This window comes from Symphalangus syndactylus, chromosome 21, assembly GCF_028878055.3.
Source record: "Symphalangus syndactylus isolate Jambi chromosome 21, NHGRI_mSymSyn1-v2.1_pri, whole genome shotgun sequence".
In the NCBI taxonomy this organism is placed as follows: domain Eukaryota; kingdom Metazoa; phylum Chordata; class Mammalia; order Primates; family Hylobatidae; genus Symphalangus; species Symphalangus syndactylus.
In genome coordinates, this window is record NC_072443.2 from 43,431,510 (window position 1) to 43,447,408 (window position 15,899).

At 43.9% G+C, this 15,899-nt stretch overlaps 2 protein-coding genes across 5 annotated transcripts in view; one reads left to right on the forward strand and one right to left on the reverse strand.

Moving 5' to 3' along the window:
• The window catches only part of CD80 (CD80 molecule), a 36,809-nt gene extending 28,418 nt beyond the window's left edge, over positions 1–8,391 (reverse strand). For 2 of the 4 annotated variants that reach the window (XM_055260268.2, XM_063630121.1), the window contains exons 1-2: positions 8,089–8,220; positions 6,296–6,595 (exon numbers count right to left, since the gene is read on the reverse strand). In XM_055260268.2, the coding sequence (XP_055116243.1) occupies positions 6,296–6,395 (100 nt within the window). In that variant the 5' untranslated portion in view covers positions 6,396–6,595; positions 8,089–8,220. Of the gene's footprint in view, positions 1–6,295; positions 6,596–8,088 lie in introns of all 4 variants that reach the window. The other 2 variants (XM_055260267.2, XM_063630119.1) reach the window with 2 other exon arrangements.
• Positions 8,392–9,058: 667 nt separating this feature from the next.
• The window catches only part of ADPRH (ADP-ribosylarginine hydrolase), a 31,297-nt gene continuing 24,456 nt past the window's right edge, over positions 9,059–15,899 (forward strand). The window contains exons 1-2 of the mRNA XM_055260248.2: positions 9,059–9,408; positions 10,873–11,056. Coding sequence (XP_055116223.1) covers positions 10,958–11,056 — 99 coding nt within the window. The 5' untranslated portion in view covers positions 9,059–9,408; positions 10,873–10,957. The remainder of the gene's footprint in view (positions 9,409–10,872; positions 11,057–15,899) is intronic.

Below are 15,899 nucleotides of genomic sequence, written 5' to 3' on the forward strand. Positions count from 1 at the left end.
CAGATGCAACAGTGTTGAGAACTGGGACTGTTAAAAGGTGATTAGATCATGGAGACTCTGCCATCATGGATAGATTAATGCCATTTTCTTGGGAGTGGGTTCACTACAGCAGGAGTGGCTTCCTTATAAAGGATGGTTTTGGCCTCCTTCCCACTCTGTCTTGGGCGTGCTCTCCTGCCTTTCTATCCTCTGCCATGGGATGATGCAGCAAGAAGGTCCTCATCAGATGTGAGTCCTTTGACCTTGGACTTCCCAGCCTCCAGAACAGTAAGAAATAAATCTCCATTCTTTCTAAATTACCCAATGTCAGGTATTCTGTTATAGCAGCACAAAACAGACTGAGATAACGATCTTCCCTGCTTCACATAATTATCACAGCGATCACAGGATACCAGATGTAAAGTGCTTTCTTAACTGTAGAATGCTCTACAGATTTTTAATGGGGCTGTTCTTTCTCATGCACAACAGCCTGCTTTGCTGAACCACACCCCCATAGGACCAGCATCACCATGGTAACTGGCTGATTCTTGAACTGAGTTCAGTGCCTGTAGCTGGCATGGGGAGCCCATCCTGCACCTCTACCCAGCAGCAGTCAGAAAGGGGCAGAGGCTGTGAGAGGAGGCAGAGAGAAGGCAGAGATGGACGGCAACGCTGCTTGCCTTCTGGCGAATGCATGGAAACTGCCCACCTGTACGGCACAATGGGGACACTCAACAGTGCTGGCCTCAGCCTCTGCCTCTCCTGACCCCTTGGCCACCCTCCTGCTCTGACCACTTCAACTCTGGACTGCTAGCCACCCAGGAGAGGAAGCTATTTGCCAACAAATGTAGAGACCACTAGTTTTAGACAAATAATGGACCTCTCGGCCGGGCGTAATGGCTCACGCCTGTAAACCCAGCACTTTGGGAGGCCGAGGCAGGCAGATCAGGAGGTCGAAGATCATCCTGGCTAACACGGTGAAACCCCGTCTCTACTAAAAATACAAAAAAAAAAAAAAAGTAGCCAGGCGTGGTGGTGGGCTAATTTTTGTGTGGGCTAATTTTATGAGCTGTAGTCCCAGCTACTCGGGAGGCTGAGGCAGGAGAATGGCATGAAGCCGGGAGGTGGAGCTTGCTGTGAGCCAGAGATTGTGCCACTGCACTCCAGCTTGGGCGACAGAGCGAGACTTTGTCTCAAAAAAAAAAAAAAAAAAAAAAAAAATGGACCTCTCAGGGACTCAATCTAGGCCAGGCACCCGTAATCCCAGCACTTTGGGAGCTGGCCAAGGCGGGTGGATTGCTTGAGCCCAGGAGTTCGAGACCAGCCTAGGCAACATAGCAAAAACCCCATCGCTACAAAAAGAAAAAGTAGATCTCAATCTACAACAGAATATTATTTCAGAATATTATTTGGCCATAAAAGCAAATGGAGTACTAAGACATACGTAACATGGATGAACCTGAAAGACATAATGCTCAGTGAAAGAAAATAGTCACGAAATGCCACATATTGTAAGAAATGTCCAGAATATTCTTTCTTACCTGGATTCTGGAAAAAAAGGAAGAGAAAAGAAATGTCCAGAACAGGCAAATTCATAGAGACAGAGAGTAAATTAGTGGTTACGAGGAGATGGGGTACAGGGGAATGAGGAGTAGCTGCAAATAGGCGCAGGTTTCTTTCTGGGATGATGATTTCCATAATCATCCAGAACATTTCGTTCTGGAATTCGATAGTGATGGTGGTTTCACAACATTGCAAATATACTAAAACCCACTGAATTGTACACTTTGTTTGTTTGTTTGTTTGTTTACTGAGGCAGAGTCTCGCTCTGTTGCCCAGGCTGGAGTACAGTGGCATGATCTTGGCTCACAGCAACCCCCACCTCCGGGATTCAAAAGCTTCTCCTGCCTCAGCCTCCTGAGTAGCTAGGATTAAAGGCATAGGCCACCTTGTGTGGTTAATTTTTGCATTTTTAGTAGAGACAGGGTTTTACCATTTTGGCCAGGCTGGTCTCGAACTCCTGACCTCAGGCGATCCACCCACCTCGGCCTCCCACAATGCTGGGATTACAGGAGTGAGCCACTTGTGCCTGGTTGAATTGTATACTTTAAAACGTTGAATTTTATGTCATTGCAAATAAAACATGAAGGGAAATAAAGAATCCATACCAGGAAGACCTGAGTTTTCTCACCCTCTCCATACAGCCTGGAGGCCTGGAGGATGCAGTGGCCAGTCTGCAGTGCCCCTCCCAGGGAGTTCAACCTCAGCAGCCGTTAGAGAGGCTGCCCTTGCAGGGGTCTGGGAGCTGCATCACCACTGCTGGTGGAGAAGGGAAAGAAGCAGTTGACACAATATCTCTTAACTCACTAAATGACGGGACATACATGATCTCCCTGGAAACACAAGTGTGCTTTTTAAATAAACATTTTCCCTGACTATAAAATAAACATTCTTAGAAAGAATGGAAGATATAGAAAAGTGTGCAAGTCACCTGTTATCTCACCACCTGGAGATTTTACCGTTCCTGGTTTGTGCACACTCTTCCAACAGGAGTAACCTCCCTCTAAATGTTTGATTAGGTGAACTAGCATGGACAGGGCTGGTGTCAGCCCTGGGCTAGGTGCTAGCCACACAAAGGAGACAGGCAGAGCTGCCTCTGGCAGCCGCAGGCTTGAGAACTGTGTCTCCTGGTGTTCACACTGTTCCTGACTTTTCCCCCTGTTTAGACCCTGCTCATATACTCTGTACCATCTGATCCTTACTTTTTCTCTTTCTAAACAGTATTTATATCCTTAAAATGCTCAGGGACTTGAACAGCTGTTGTCAGGGTGATGACAGCAACAATCACTGCTCATGGGACCCCTGGGCCAGCAGCATAGCGGTGTGTGTTGCGGGGAGAGGAGGATGTGTTCTGTGAATGGTGGCACTTTGGGGCATTCTCTTTTCTCCTAGCTCTGAATTCTCAGACTATAAACTTATAGGCAATGTTTTTCCTACATCTCTTGCCTCCTCCTATAGGAGGCCTTTCCCCTCTCCTTAGACCTGACCCTCTCTTAAAGGACTCCAGCTCTGAAGGAAAAGCTGCCCACATTGGCCCCTCTGAGGGCTGCCCTGTTAGAGCCTCTGCCTTACTGCCACCAGTTGCTGGAGTACAAAGTCAGGCATTTCTGCCCCCATAGACAGTGCCTGCAGGCCTCGGGTGGGGGAGAGGAGCCTGGCTGGTTCCACCCTGTGCATGAAGGAGGAGTCCCTTCCCCTGGGCATCAGTGGCTGGGCAGGAGGAGAGGGGGAACACCTCTGCCATGGTGTGGCTTCCTGACCTAGGGCAGGAGAGGAAGGCCTAGTGTGGCAAATCTCTGCCCTGAATAAAGCCCTCTATAATACTACTCCACTGTATTCACTGAATCTCGCCTCCCACAGACCATGCACAACTCACACCTACACTCCTGTTGAGCAGTCCTCACTAATTTTACATGGTACACACTCTCCAACCCATCAACTTCCTTCTGATCCAATTCTTTTCATCAAAGACATCATCAGTTACTGTAAGTTACTGAAATAACCTCCTGATAGGTTTTGCACAGTCACTGTGGCTGCCCTACAAGCCACTCTGTTCTTCAGTAACACGTTTTTCTTTTTAAAGTTATTTACACCTTTACTACTGAAACTCAAAGTGTATGGTGGAGCAGCATCAGCATCACCTAGGTGCTTCTTAGAAATGCAGAATCTCAGGCCCCATCCCAGACCCACCTAAGCAGAAACGGCATTTAAAAAACTATATAGACTTTATTTTTTAGAGCTGCTTTAGATTCATCGAAAAAATGAGTGTAAAGCACAGAGGATTTCCATATACCCCCTCCTCACATATTCACAGCTTCTGCCACTGTCTACATCCTGCGCCAGGGCAGTACACTTGTTACAATCAATGTACCTACACTAACACATCATTACCACCCCAAATCTAGAGTTCACGATAAGGGTCACTTGGTATGGCATATTCTATGGGTTTGGACAAATTTACAAGGACTTATATCTATCATTACAGTATTATGCAAAATAGATTCACTTCTCTAAAAAATTCCCTGTGCTAGAAACTGCAATTTAGCAAAACCCCCAGGCTATTGGTATGTGTAAAGAGTGAACAGAGCTGGGGTAGACTACGCCACTCTCCTGGGTAAAGCCCTTCCAGCTTCCTAAATAACATGCGGATTCATGACTACAGCCCACAAGTGCTGCAGGGTCTGGTTCTTGCTCACTGGGCCAGTCCCTCCTCTGCTACTTCCCTAGCTCACTGCCCCTCCTTGCTGGCAGGGGAAGACAGCACTTCCTCAGGCAATGCCTGTGCCCTGCCTTCAAAGCACTTGGCTTTGTTTGTTGGCCACACCTTAACACATTCATTTGAGTGGCTATTGGATTACTTTTCCTCTTTCTAATGATAGTAAATTTCACAAACGCAAGAGCCATGTCCCCAGGACCAAGAAAAGTCTCCTGCTTTTAGGAGATGCTCATGTTTGTTGAATTAATAAATGATTAAACAAAAGAATGAACACCTGTGCCAGCCTCATCCTTACTTTTGTGCCTTTGTCCAGGCTGTTGCCCTGACCAGAATTCTCTCTCCATCATCCATCTGCCTCTGTAAAGCCTGCCCTCCTTGCTGCAGCCCAGTCTGGTACCCACTTTCCCAGATCTTGGGCTCCTACAATCAGGGCAAAGCATTTCATTGCTCTTTGCTTGTTCTACATGGGTTAGCTTTGCATTTCCCCAACTAACATATGCAGACTTCTTGGAGTGCAGGAATCCTAGCCTCAACTTTTATGGCCCACCTGGCGCACAGTAGGTGCTTCATTGACTCAGTCACAGCAGCAAAACCAGGATGTAGCTGGAGAACAAGGTGCTTTCCTAAACATCTTTCTTTAGCTCAAAGGTCTCTTTCCATTTACCTCTGACCCTAATTTTTCTGGTACAATTTCTAAAGTCTGGGTTTTAATTTTTATTTTATGTATTCTTTTACTTTTTTATTGTTCTCCCTCTTTCTGTGTCTCTTCCTCCCCGCCCCCCTTATTTCTGGGAAGCCTGTACAAATTTCCTTCTAAATATTTTAAACTTAAACTCCTCTGTACTCCCCAGAAGACTAGTTTGGGAATGCTTCCCCAACTCCCCAGAAGGAAATTGTAACTGTTGGAAATGTAATGTAACTGTCAAATATATACAAAATCTGAGGTGTAAATTGTGAAATGTAAGCCATGGTTCTCTTGGTTCTGAAACAATGTAAAATAGCTCTGGACAGAAAATTTTAAATGACCGCCATTGCAGTCAAGTAATCTGTGTGCCCCCAACTCCTCTTCCCTTCCCTCTACCTCTCTCTCACACCTCTGATATTGTAGGCAGTACTTTACGTGAGAAGTTTTTAAGACAAGGACCCTTAATAGTTAGGTCTTTGCAGACTGGCAAATCATGCTGGAGCCCAAACTTCTTTATTTTTGGGAAACTGAGAGGTATGCTGCTCACTAGAAAACAGATCTTTTGTTTTCTGATTTAAAATAAAAAATCAGAACCATCCTGCTAGCAGGGACAAGCCTCAACCTTCTTGACAGTCCCAAAAGTTCAGCACTCTTAAGATCACCTGAGCAGGAACAAAAGCCTCTAGAAGTCAAATTATTACTTTCAGGATGTGTATATAATACCTATGTGGCAGATTAAAAATAACTAAAAATATAATTTTGTGTTAAATCTGATACCACTTAAAGTCAGATGCCAATGTTGAAAAAAGATCTCAGCATCCAAAGCAGAACAAATAAGATTAACGTATTAAGAGGAACTTAAGAAGGTTAAGAAGATTAATGTCATTAAGAGGAATTGTCCTCAACTACTCTCCTGCCTTCAAATTGGAAAGAAGATCACCATTGTTCAATTTTAGAAGCAGGACGCTTTCGCTGAGCTGTATCATGAAAACAGTTTGAGACTAGACTCCGAGGCCAGTATTGGCACATCACAGAATGAAAATGAGCATCTAATATTCACGGAAGAGACCATTGTGAATCTGCTGTATGGTTTTGTTAAAATAGCACTGTCCCTTCCATGCTTCCTTGAAGGCCTGGGTTCTTGAGTTAACTTGTTTGCTAACTTGCTGTGTGATGATAGGCAGGTCCTTTAACCTCTTTGGACCACAGTCTTCTCATCTTTAAAAGGTTCTGAAAACACCCTGAAGGTTCCTTCCGGCTTATAGGATAATAGAAGGGAGCAGCTCAGAGAACCCCACCTACTTTCTCTTAACCCTGTAGCAGTTGATTCAGTTAAGTTTCTGAAAGTTGCTTACCTGAACAGAAGCAAGAAAGACCAGCCAGCACCAAGAGCTGAAAGAAATTGAGGTATGGACACTTGAATGGTGATGTTCCCTGCCTCCGTGTGTGGCCCATGGCTTCAGATGCTTAGGGTCAAAAGTGAAAGTCAACAATTTGGAGCCAAGTAAGACCAGGGCACTTCCCAGGTACAAAACAGGCAGGGCTGATGACAATCCAATTGCCCACGTAGAGGACCCTCCAGTGATGTTTACAAAACACACAGAGATTGGAGGGTGTTCCTGGGTCTCCAAAGGTTGTGGATTTAGTTTCACAACCTGAAAAAGGAACAAATAAAAGTCATTCAGGAAGGAAGGTGTGCCTATTGTGAGTTGTAAAACTCCCGAGTTGCCTGCCAAAATTAGTTGGAGCAACCTCTAAAGCAGGGCGTGACCCTGAGGAAAAGCGAATTGAAATTCTGTGAGAGGACCAGTTCCAAGAACCAACCACAGCCCTTCCATTAAAAGGCTTTCTACTTAATAGGTGGGGTTAAGATTTGGTCAGAAACAAGAGAGCTCTAAGGACCCTCCATATCTGTTAGCCAAACTACTAAAGTTCAAATCCTCTTCTGAACATACCAAGAAACACAGAAAAGAGAGTAAGGGTGTATTTTGTCCAAGGCAGGACCTAAGTTATGAAATAACTTCTTTCTTGACATTAACATAAGAAAACAAGTATCTCAATTCTTTAAACCCTCTGCTCAAATAATATATCATAGAGGGGTATGAGATCTCAATAACCAGAAAAGTCTATCCGTAAAAAGGGAGGGAAAAAAGACACTGCAAACGTTACTTATTAAAATTATGTACTCCAGGGCCAGGCGTGGTGGCTCACGCCTGTAATCCCAGCACTTTGGGAGGCTGAGGTGGGCGGATCACTTGAGGTCAGGAGTTCCAGACCAGCCTGGCCAAGATGGCAAAACCCCATTTCTACCAAAAATACAAAAATTAGCCAGGTGGGGTGGTGGGTGCCTGTAATCCCAGCCACTTGGGAGGCTGAGGCATGAGAATTGCTTGAATCCAGGAGGTGGAGGCTGCAGTGAGCCAAGATGATTGCAACACTGCACTCCAGCCTGGGCAACAGAGACTCCGTCTCAAAAAAAAAAAAAAAAAAAAAAATTATGTACTCTCATGTGAGGTGGCTAGGGATTAATTTTTCCAGTAAATACGTCAAAATTGAGAAATGAAAATGAACACTGTGCTCCACTGTCACCCCTTCAGGCTGCTACCAGGACACAGCCCCGTGCTGCTCAGAGAATGCTTGAGTGTCCTCTCTGGAGACCACCCTAGAGCTAGAGTTCCAGCCACCCCATATTGTTTTATTAGCCATCATCCATTTTAGGCAGGATTAGTTAAAAGAGATTTATTCACCAGAATTTGTTTTTCTTAAGATAGAATCTTGTTCTGTCACACAGGCTAGAGTGCAGTGGCGTGACCATAGCTCACCACAGTCTCAACCTCCCGAGCTCAAGCGATTTTCCCACTTTCACTAGAATTTTACTGGCTTGAAAATTCAAATATGGCCCACAAAAACAATATTTGCTAGCATCTAGGACATTTTAAAATAATGGGCCACAATTCTCACTATGATGCTCCAAATATGTCGGGAAGCCACAGCCTCCTGTGGGAATGAGACCCTGAGGGTTCCTTTGAGGGCAAGCATGGATCCAGGAGACGGTAGTGGAGGTATTGTTTGTTTAAAAAGCAGTGAGGTTGCTGGTAACTAGTTCTACCAAGCTATCCCATAGTAAGATAATAGTAAATGTACTTACTTGCTGAAGAAAAATTCCACTTTTTCTTTAAATCCTTTGATTTCAGGATAAGACTCCACTTCTGAGATGTTCTCTGCTTACAGTCTGTAAAGCAATGACAAGTCACTCCGTTTTTCTTTGGGTGATCTCTCAGAGAGGTGACATTTCCCCTTCTAACTTCCGTTACTTGACAGAGGGTTTGAGTTAGCTCAGAAGTACTTCTTCAGTGCCAGGAGTTGGACAGGGTGTTTGAGGAAGCGCCGTCTGCTGCTGTCTTCTCCTGGTTGCTTTTGTAGAGGCTGTGGCTGGGGCAAATCACACAGCAGCCTCCCTCACCACTGTGCACGGACTAATAAACATGAAAACCACGAGCACCAGGCGGCCTAGGGGAAGAGAAGAATGGTGCCCTAGAAGAGGCAGGAGCATCTCGCTAGCCTTGCTGTGTGATGGGAGGCGAGCTTCATGGGCTGGCTGTTTCTGTGCTGTTCTCAAGTTTTGTTTTAGCACCCAGAGTTAATCCTGAGTCCCTGCAGGAATAAGCTGTCGACCTCATATGTAGGGAAAACTTTTGGGAGAGTGCTCAGCTCACAAGACCACCCAACTGTACTCCCACCTCTGCATCCCACCATCTTCAGAGAGTGGGCTCCTGCCAGCCACACTGGACAGTGAATTCTGGTCACCCTAGCCACAGTTGAGTGCATCTCAGGTGGGGTGAGGAAGACTTTAGTCATGCCCATCACTCCCATTTCCAACTAGCTTGCCACCCACCCCTGTGTGTCCCTTTGTAGGATTCTGGAGCCCCTGTGAGTGAGCAGCTGACCCATGCTGGACTAGTGTGCTTGTTTGCACAGGTGGAACCTGACAGCACCTTGCATGCGTTGCAGTGAGCTGAGATCACACCACCACAATCCAGCCTGGGTGACAGAGCAAGACTCCGTCTCAAAAAAAAAAAAAAAAAAAAAAAAAAGGCGCCATCCTTCGCATACCAGCCAGAAAGAGAGCAAAGCGTGTGGGTGAGAAATACTGACTGCAGCGGCGACTTCCTTCATCTCAGCAATAAGTTTGTGGCAGGGCTTAGTGGATACCACCCTGTTCACCTTAGATTTGGAATACTGAAGCTTTGGAAATCATGAAGGCAGAACTTGCTATGAAAGGACTCCACTGCACTGTCACCTTCTGTATTGGCAGAAGGGGCCTAGTGAGCACCCTTCTTCACCTGTGTCTTGTTCTGGTCTCAGATGCATATTTTGAATAATTGCAAGGAATATGGACTTGACAATTCCTGCCTTACCTCTAGTAGATCAACATTACATTTTCCAGTAAAGGGAACATAGATTAGAGGTAAGTTCATGCTTTCTATTTTCTTGAACATTTATTCAGATCAAAGAAATGTTTTCACTGATTTTTGCCACTTCTACTTGATACATTATTACAATGCACTGGAAGTGATTTTTTTCCCAGGTATTTAAAGTAATAGAAAGTTATAGGTGTCAACTTAAAAGAGCAAAGAAATACAGAGTTTTAGAAATTTCTTTTCTTTTCTTTTCTTTTTTTTTTTTTTTTTTTTTAGATGGAGTCTTGCTCTGCCACCCAGGCTGGAGTGCAGTGGTGCAATCTTGGCTCACTGCAACCTCCGCCTCCCGGGTTCAAGCAATTCTTCTGCCTCAGCCTCCCGAGTAGCTGGGACTACAGGCGTGTGCCACCACGCCAGGCTAATTTTTGTATTTTAGTAGAGATGGGGTTTCACCATATTGGCCAGGCTGGTCTCAAATTCCTGACCTTGTGATCCACCCACCTCGGCCTCCCAAAGTGCTGGGATTACAGGTGTGAGCCACCACACCCAGCCGAGTTTTAGAAATTTCATGAGGGACTATATGAATAAAAATTTTGATGATCACAGACACCCTCAAATTTTAAGAATCCCAGTGAAATCCTAACCTGCCTTGGAAAAACACACATTAAACAACTTTGCCATTAGCATCTTGATGTGACTTAATCAAAGAGGCTGGAAGAAAAGAACACCAGACAGGTACTTTGCAGGGTTTCCACAATCCTGATTGTAAAATTCAGGCTTCTCTTCCAAGATTATGTACTAATGGGATGTGTTTAATTCCTCTTCCTCCTACAATGGGTCTAGGAGCATGACCTGTGGACCACAGATTTCTAAGGTAAATTTCTGGACACTGAAGGTGAGATGGATGAAGAAGGGCAAAGGAAGCTGAACCCGAATACCTGTATTACTGGAAAACAAAACAAAACAAAACCAAGTAAAATATTTAAAAGGAGGCCGGGTGCAGTGGCTCATGCCTGTAATCTCAGCACTTTGAGAGGCCAAGGCGGGTGGATCACTTGAGGCTAGGAGTTCGAGGCCAGCTGGCCAACATGGTGAAACCCCATCTCTACAAAAAAAAAAAAAAAAAGCTGGGCATGATGGTCCACGCCTGTAATCCCAGCTACTCGGAAGGCTGAGACATGAGACTTGCTTGAACTTCGGAGGCGGAGGTTGCAGTGAGCTAAGATTGTGCCATTGCACTCCAGCCTGGGTGACAGAGCAAGATTCTGTTTCAAAAACAAAACAAAACAAAACAAAAAAACTTTAAATGAGTTTGTTCTGAGGAGCAGGCCCAGGGTTGGAGAAGAATAGAGCAGGAATTACTGCTCCTCAGTGTAAATTCTTCAGTGCCACTTATTTTTTTTAATCCATCCTTGGCTTTACTGTAATAAAAGTGAAAGAAATTCTTTTAAAAATTTTTATGTGAAAAATTAAAAGGATAAATTTATGAAAGTATATTTTTATAATTCTAGGGTGAGCAAGACACAAAACTTGGAAGCCACATAAAAAGAAAAGATACACAGATTTGAGTTCATAAAAATTAAAAATATTTGTACAATGAAAGACACCATAAATGAAATGAAAACACAATCACAGACTGTAGAGGACCCGGCAGGAAGAGATGACGAGAGGGAGATGCAGCTTTGCCACTCAGAGGTTGGTGCAGAGGCTGTTGCGACACCGTAGGGGAAGCCTGGCCCTTTGCTTTACCCCTGAACAGGATGATCTCTGAGGAAATGAAGGTTCCATCTTTCCACTCTTGACCTTGGAGCCGCTTCACCTCCTCATGCTGATAAAGTCGGCCTGAGCTCAACCTTCCTACCCTTCCTTTCAGCATCCACAGGGAGGGCTGGGCTGGCTCCTTGCAGTGGCCTCAGAATTCCTGTAAGTGCTATCATTTTCATGTTGCCTACTCAGGGCCCACGGTGCTAGCCTGACTGCTGGGAAAACCCCTTTCCTATAGTGGGCTCACTGTTGCCAAGGAAACAAAACCTGTTATTGCATTGACAAAAATTTTCAGGGGAGTTTTTCATGTTCTAACATGACCCTTCAGTGAAGTTTAGAAGTTCATTTGTAGATGTGGCAGTGAAGGATGACAGGAAGCCTTCTGACCATTTCAAGACAATTCCCCAGCGTCTTCACGCTGGTTTCTGTCACAGAATATGGCGACAGTGACCTTCAGCTTCTCCGTGGAGGGCTGAAATGCTCCTGGCTCCTTTCCCTACTTTAACCCAGCATGTCTATAAGGCCTGCACCCCTCATAGGGCGGCTGATCTAGGCTTTAAGGCTACGGTGCTCCCCAGGAGTGCCACAGTCTGCTAAAGCTGGCAGCAAACTCATCAAAGTGGGAGAATTCACCTCTTCCTCTTAAAATGCTGTCACATTCTTTCTGGTTCTTTGAGATGGAAATCACCAAAATGCTTAAAATGAAAAGTGGACTTTCAGAGCTAGCCCTCGTTCAAAGTGAGGACCCTCTTCTTACTGCCCACAACCCACTCTTCCTCCTATACTTGGCATCTTACTCTTCCTGCCTGTGACTCTTTTTTTAATTAATATTTTATTATCAAATTTTTAAAAATTATTCTACTTTAAGTTCTAGGGTACATGTGCACAATGTGCAGGTTTGTTACATATGTATACATGCTCCATGTTGGTGTGCTGCACCCATTAACTCGTCATTTACATTAGGCATATCTCCTAATGCTGTCCCTCCCCCCGCCCATGACAGGCCCCTGTGTGTGATGTTCCCCCTCCTGTGTCCAAGCATTCTCGTTGTTCAATTCCCACCTATGAGTGAGAACATGTGGTGTTTGGTTTTTTGTCCTTGTGATAGTTTGCTGAGAATGATAGTTTCCAGCTTCATCCATGTCCCTACAAAGGACATGAACTCATCCTTTTTTCTGGCTGCATAGTATTCCATGGTGTATATGTGCCACATTTTCTTTTTTTTTTTTTTTTTTGAGACGGAGTCTCGCTCTTTCACCCAGGCTGGAGTGCAGTGGCGCGATCTCGGCTCACTGCAGGCTCCGCCCCCCAGGGTTCACGCCATTCTCCTGCCTCAGCCTCCCGCGTAGCTGGGACTACAGGCGCCTGCCACCTCGCCCGGCTAGTTTTTTGCATTTTTAGTAGAGACGGGGTTTCACCGTGTTAGCCAGGATGGTCTCGATCTCCTGACCTTGTGATCCACCCGCCTTGGCCTCCCAAAGTGCTGGGATTACAGGCGTGAGCCACCGTGCCCGGCCATATGTGCCACATTTTCTTAATCCAGTCTATCATTGATGGACATTTGGGTTGGTTCCAAGTCTTTGCTATTGTGAATAGTGCCACAGTAAACATACATGTGCATGTGTCTTTAGAGCAGCGTGATTTATAATCCTTTGGGTATATACCCAGTAATGGGATGGCTGGGTCAAATGGTATTTCTAGTTCTAGATCCTTGAGGAATCGCCACACTGTCTTCCACAATGGTTGAACTAGTTTACAGTCCCACCAACAGTGTAAAAGTGTTCCTATTTCCCCACATTGTCTTCAGCACCTGTTGTTTCCTGACTTTTTAATGATGGCCATTCTAACTGGTGTGAGATGGTATCTCATTGTGGTTTTGATTTGCATTCCTCTGATGGCCAGTGATGATGAGCATTTTTTCATGTGTCTGTTGGCTGCATAAATGTGTTCTTTTGAGAAATGTCTGTTCATATCCTTTGCCCACTTTTTGATGGGGTTGTTTTTTCTTGTAAATTTGTTTGAGTTCATTGTAGATTCTGGATATTAGCCCTTTGTCAGATGAGTAGACTGCAAAAATTTTCTCCCATTCTGTAGGTTGCCTGTTCACTCTGATGGTAGTTTCCTTTGCTGTGCAGAAGCTCTTTAGTTTATTTAGATCCCATTTGTCAATTTTGGCTTTTGTTGCCATTGCTTTTGTTGTTTTAGATATGAAGTCCTTGCCCATGCCTATGTCCTGAATGGTATTGCCTAGGTTTTCTTGTAGGGTTTTTATGGTTTTAGGTCTAACATGTAAGTCTTAAATCCATCTTGAATTAATTTTTGTACAAGACGTAAGGAAGGGATCCAGTTTCAGCTTTCCACATATGGCTGGCCAGTTTTCCCAGCACCATTTATTAAACAGGGAATCCTTTCCCTATTTCTTGTTTTTGTCAGGTTTGTCAAAGATCAGATGGTTGTAGATGTGTGGTATTATTTCTGAGGGTTCTGTTCTGTTCCATTGGTCTATATCTCTGTTTTGGTACCAGTACCATGCTGTTTGGTTACTGTGGCCTTGTAGTATAGTTTGAAGTCAGGTAGCGTGATGTCTCCAGCTTTGTTCTTTTGGCTTAGGATTGTCTCGGCAATGCGGGCCCTTTTTTGTTCCATATGAACTTAAAAGTAGTTTTTTCCAATTCTGTGAAGAAAGTCATTGGTAGCTTGATGGGGGTGGCATTGAATTTATAAATTACCTTGGGCAGTATGGCCATTTTCACGATATTGATTCTTCCTACCCATGAGCATGGAAAGTTCTTCCATTTGTTTGTGTCCTCTTTTATTTCGTTGAGCAGTGATTTGTAGTTCTCCTTAAAGAGGTCCTTCACATACCTTGTAAGTTGGATTCCTAGGTATTTTATTCTCTTTGAAGCAATTGTGAATGGGAGTTCACTCATGATTTGGCTCTCTGTTTGTCTATTATTGGTGTATAAGAATGCTTGTGATTTTTGCACATTGATTTTGTATCCTGAGACTTTGCTGAAGTTGCTTATCAGCTTAAGGAGATTTCGGGCTGAGACAATGGGGTTTTCTAAATATACAATCATGTCATCTGCAAACAGGGACAATTTGACTTCCTCTTTTCCTAATTGAATACCCTTTATTTCTTCTGCCTGATTGCCCTGGCCAGAACTTCCAACACCATGTTGAATAGGAGTGGTGAGAGAGGGCATCCCTGTCTTGTGCCAGTTTTCAAAGGGAATGCTTCCAGTTTTTGCCCATTCAGTATGATATTGGCTGTGGGTTTGTCATAAATAGCTCTTATTATTTTGAGATATGTCCCATCAATACCTAATTTATTGAGAGTTTTTAGCATGAAGGGCTGCCGAATTTTGTCAAAGGCCTTTCCTGCATCTATTGAGATAATCATGTGGTTTTTGTCTTTGGTTCTGTTTATATGCTGGATTACATTTATTGATTTGTGTATGTTGAACCAGCCTTGCATCCCAGGGATGAAGCCCACTTGATCATGGTGGATAAGCTTTTCGATGTGCTGCTGGATTCAGTTTGCCAGTATTTTATTGAGGATTTTTGCATCAATGTTCATCAAGGATATTGGTCTAAAATTCTCTTTTTTGGTTGTGTCTCTGCCAGGCTTTGGTATCAGGATGATGCTGGCCTCATAAAATGTGTTAGGGAGGATTCCCTCTTTTTCTATTGATTGGAATAGTTTCAGAAGGAATGGTACCAGCTCCTCCTTGTACCTCTGGTAGAATTTGGCTGTGAATTCGTCTGGTCCTGGATTTTTTTTGTTTGGTAGGGTATTAATTATTGCCTAAATTTCAGAGCCTGTTATTGGTCTATTTAGGGATTCAACTTCTTCCTGGTTTAGTCTTGGGAGGGTGTATGTGTCGAGGAATTTATCCATTTCTTCTAGATTTTCTAGTTTATTTGCATAGAGGTGTTTATAGTATTCTTTGCTGGTAGTTTGTATTTCTGTGGGATCAGTGGTGATATCCCCTTTTTCATTTTTTATTGCATCCACTTGAGTCTTCTCTCTTTTCTTCTTTATTAGTCTTGCTAGCGGTCTATCAATTTTGTTCATCTTTGCAAAAAAACAGCTCCTGGATTCATTGATTTTTTGAGGGTTTTTGTGTCTCTATCTCCTTCAGTTCTGCTCTGAGCTTAGTTATTTCTAGTCTTCTGCTAGCTTTTGAATGTGTTTGCTCTTGCTTCTCTAGTTCTTTTAATTGTGATGTTAGGGTATCAATTTTAGATCTTTCCTGCTTTCTCTTGTGGGCATTTAGTGCTATAAATTTCCCTCTACACACTGCTTTAAATGTGTCCCAGAGATACTGGTATGTTGTGTCTTTGTTCTCATTGGTTTCAAAGAACATCCTTATTTCTGTCTTCATTTTGTTATGTACCCAGTAGTCACTCAGGAGCAGATTGTTCAGTTTCCATGTAGTTGAGCGGTTTTGAGTGAGTTTCTTAATCTTGAGTTCTAGTTTTATCGCACTGTGGTCTGAGAGACAGTTCGTTATAATTTCTGTACTTTTACTTTTGCTGAGGATAGCCTTACTTCCAACTATATGGTCAATTTTGGAATAAGTGTGATGTGGTGCTGAGAAGAATGTATATTCTGTTGATTTGGAGTGGAAAGTTCTGTAGATGTCTATTAAGTCTGCTTGGTGCAGAGCTGAGTTCAATTCCTGGATATCCTTGTTAACTTTCTGTCTTGTTGATCTGTCTAATGTTGACAGTGGGGTGTTACAGTCTCCCATTATTATTGTGTGGGAGT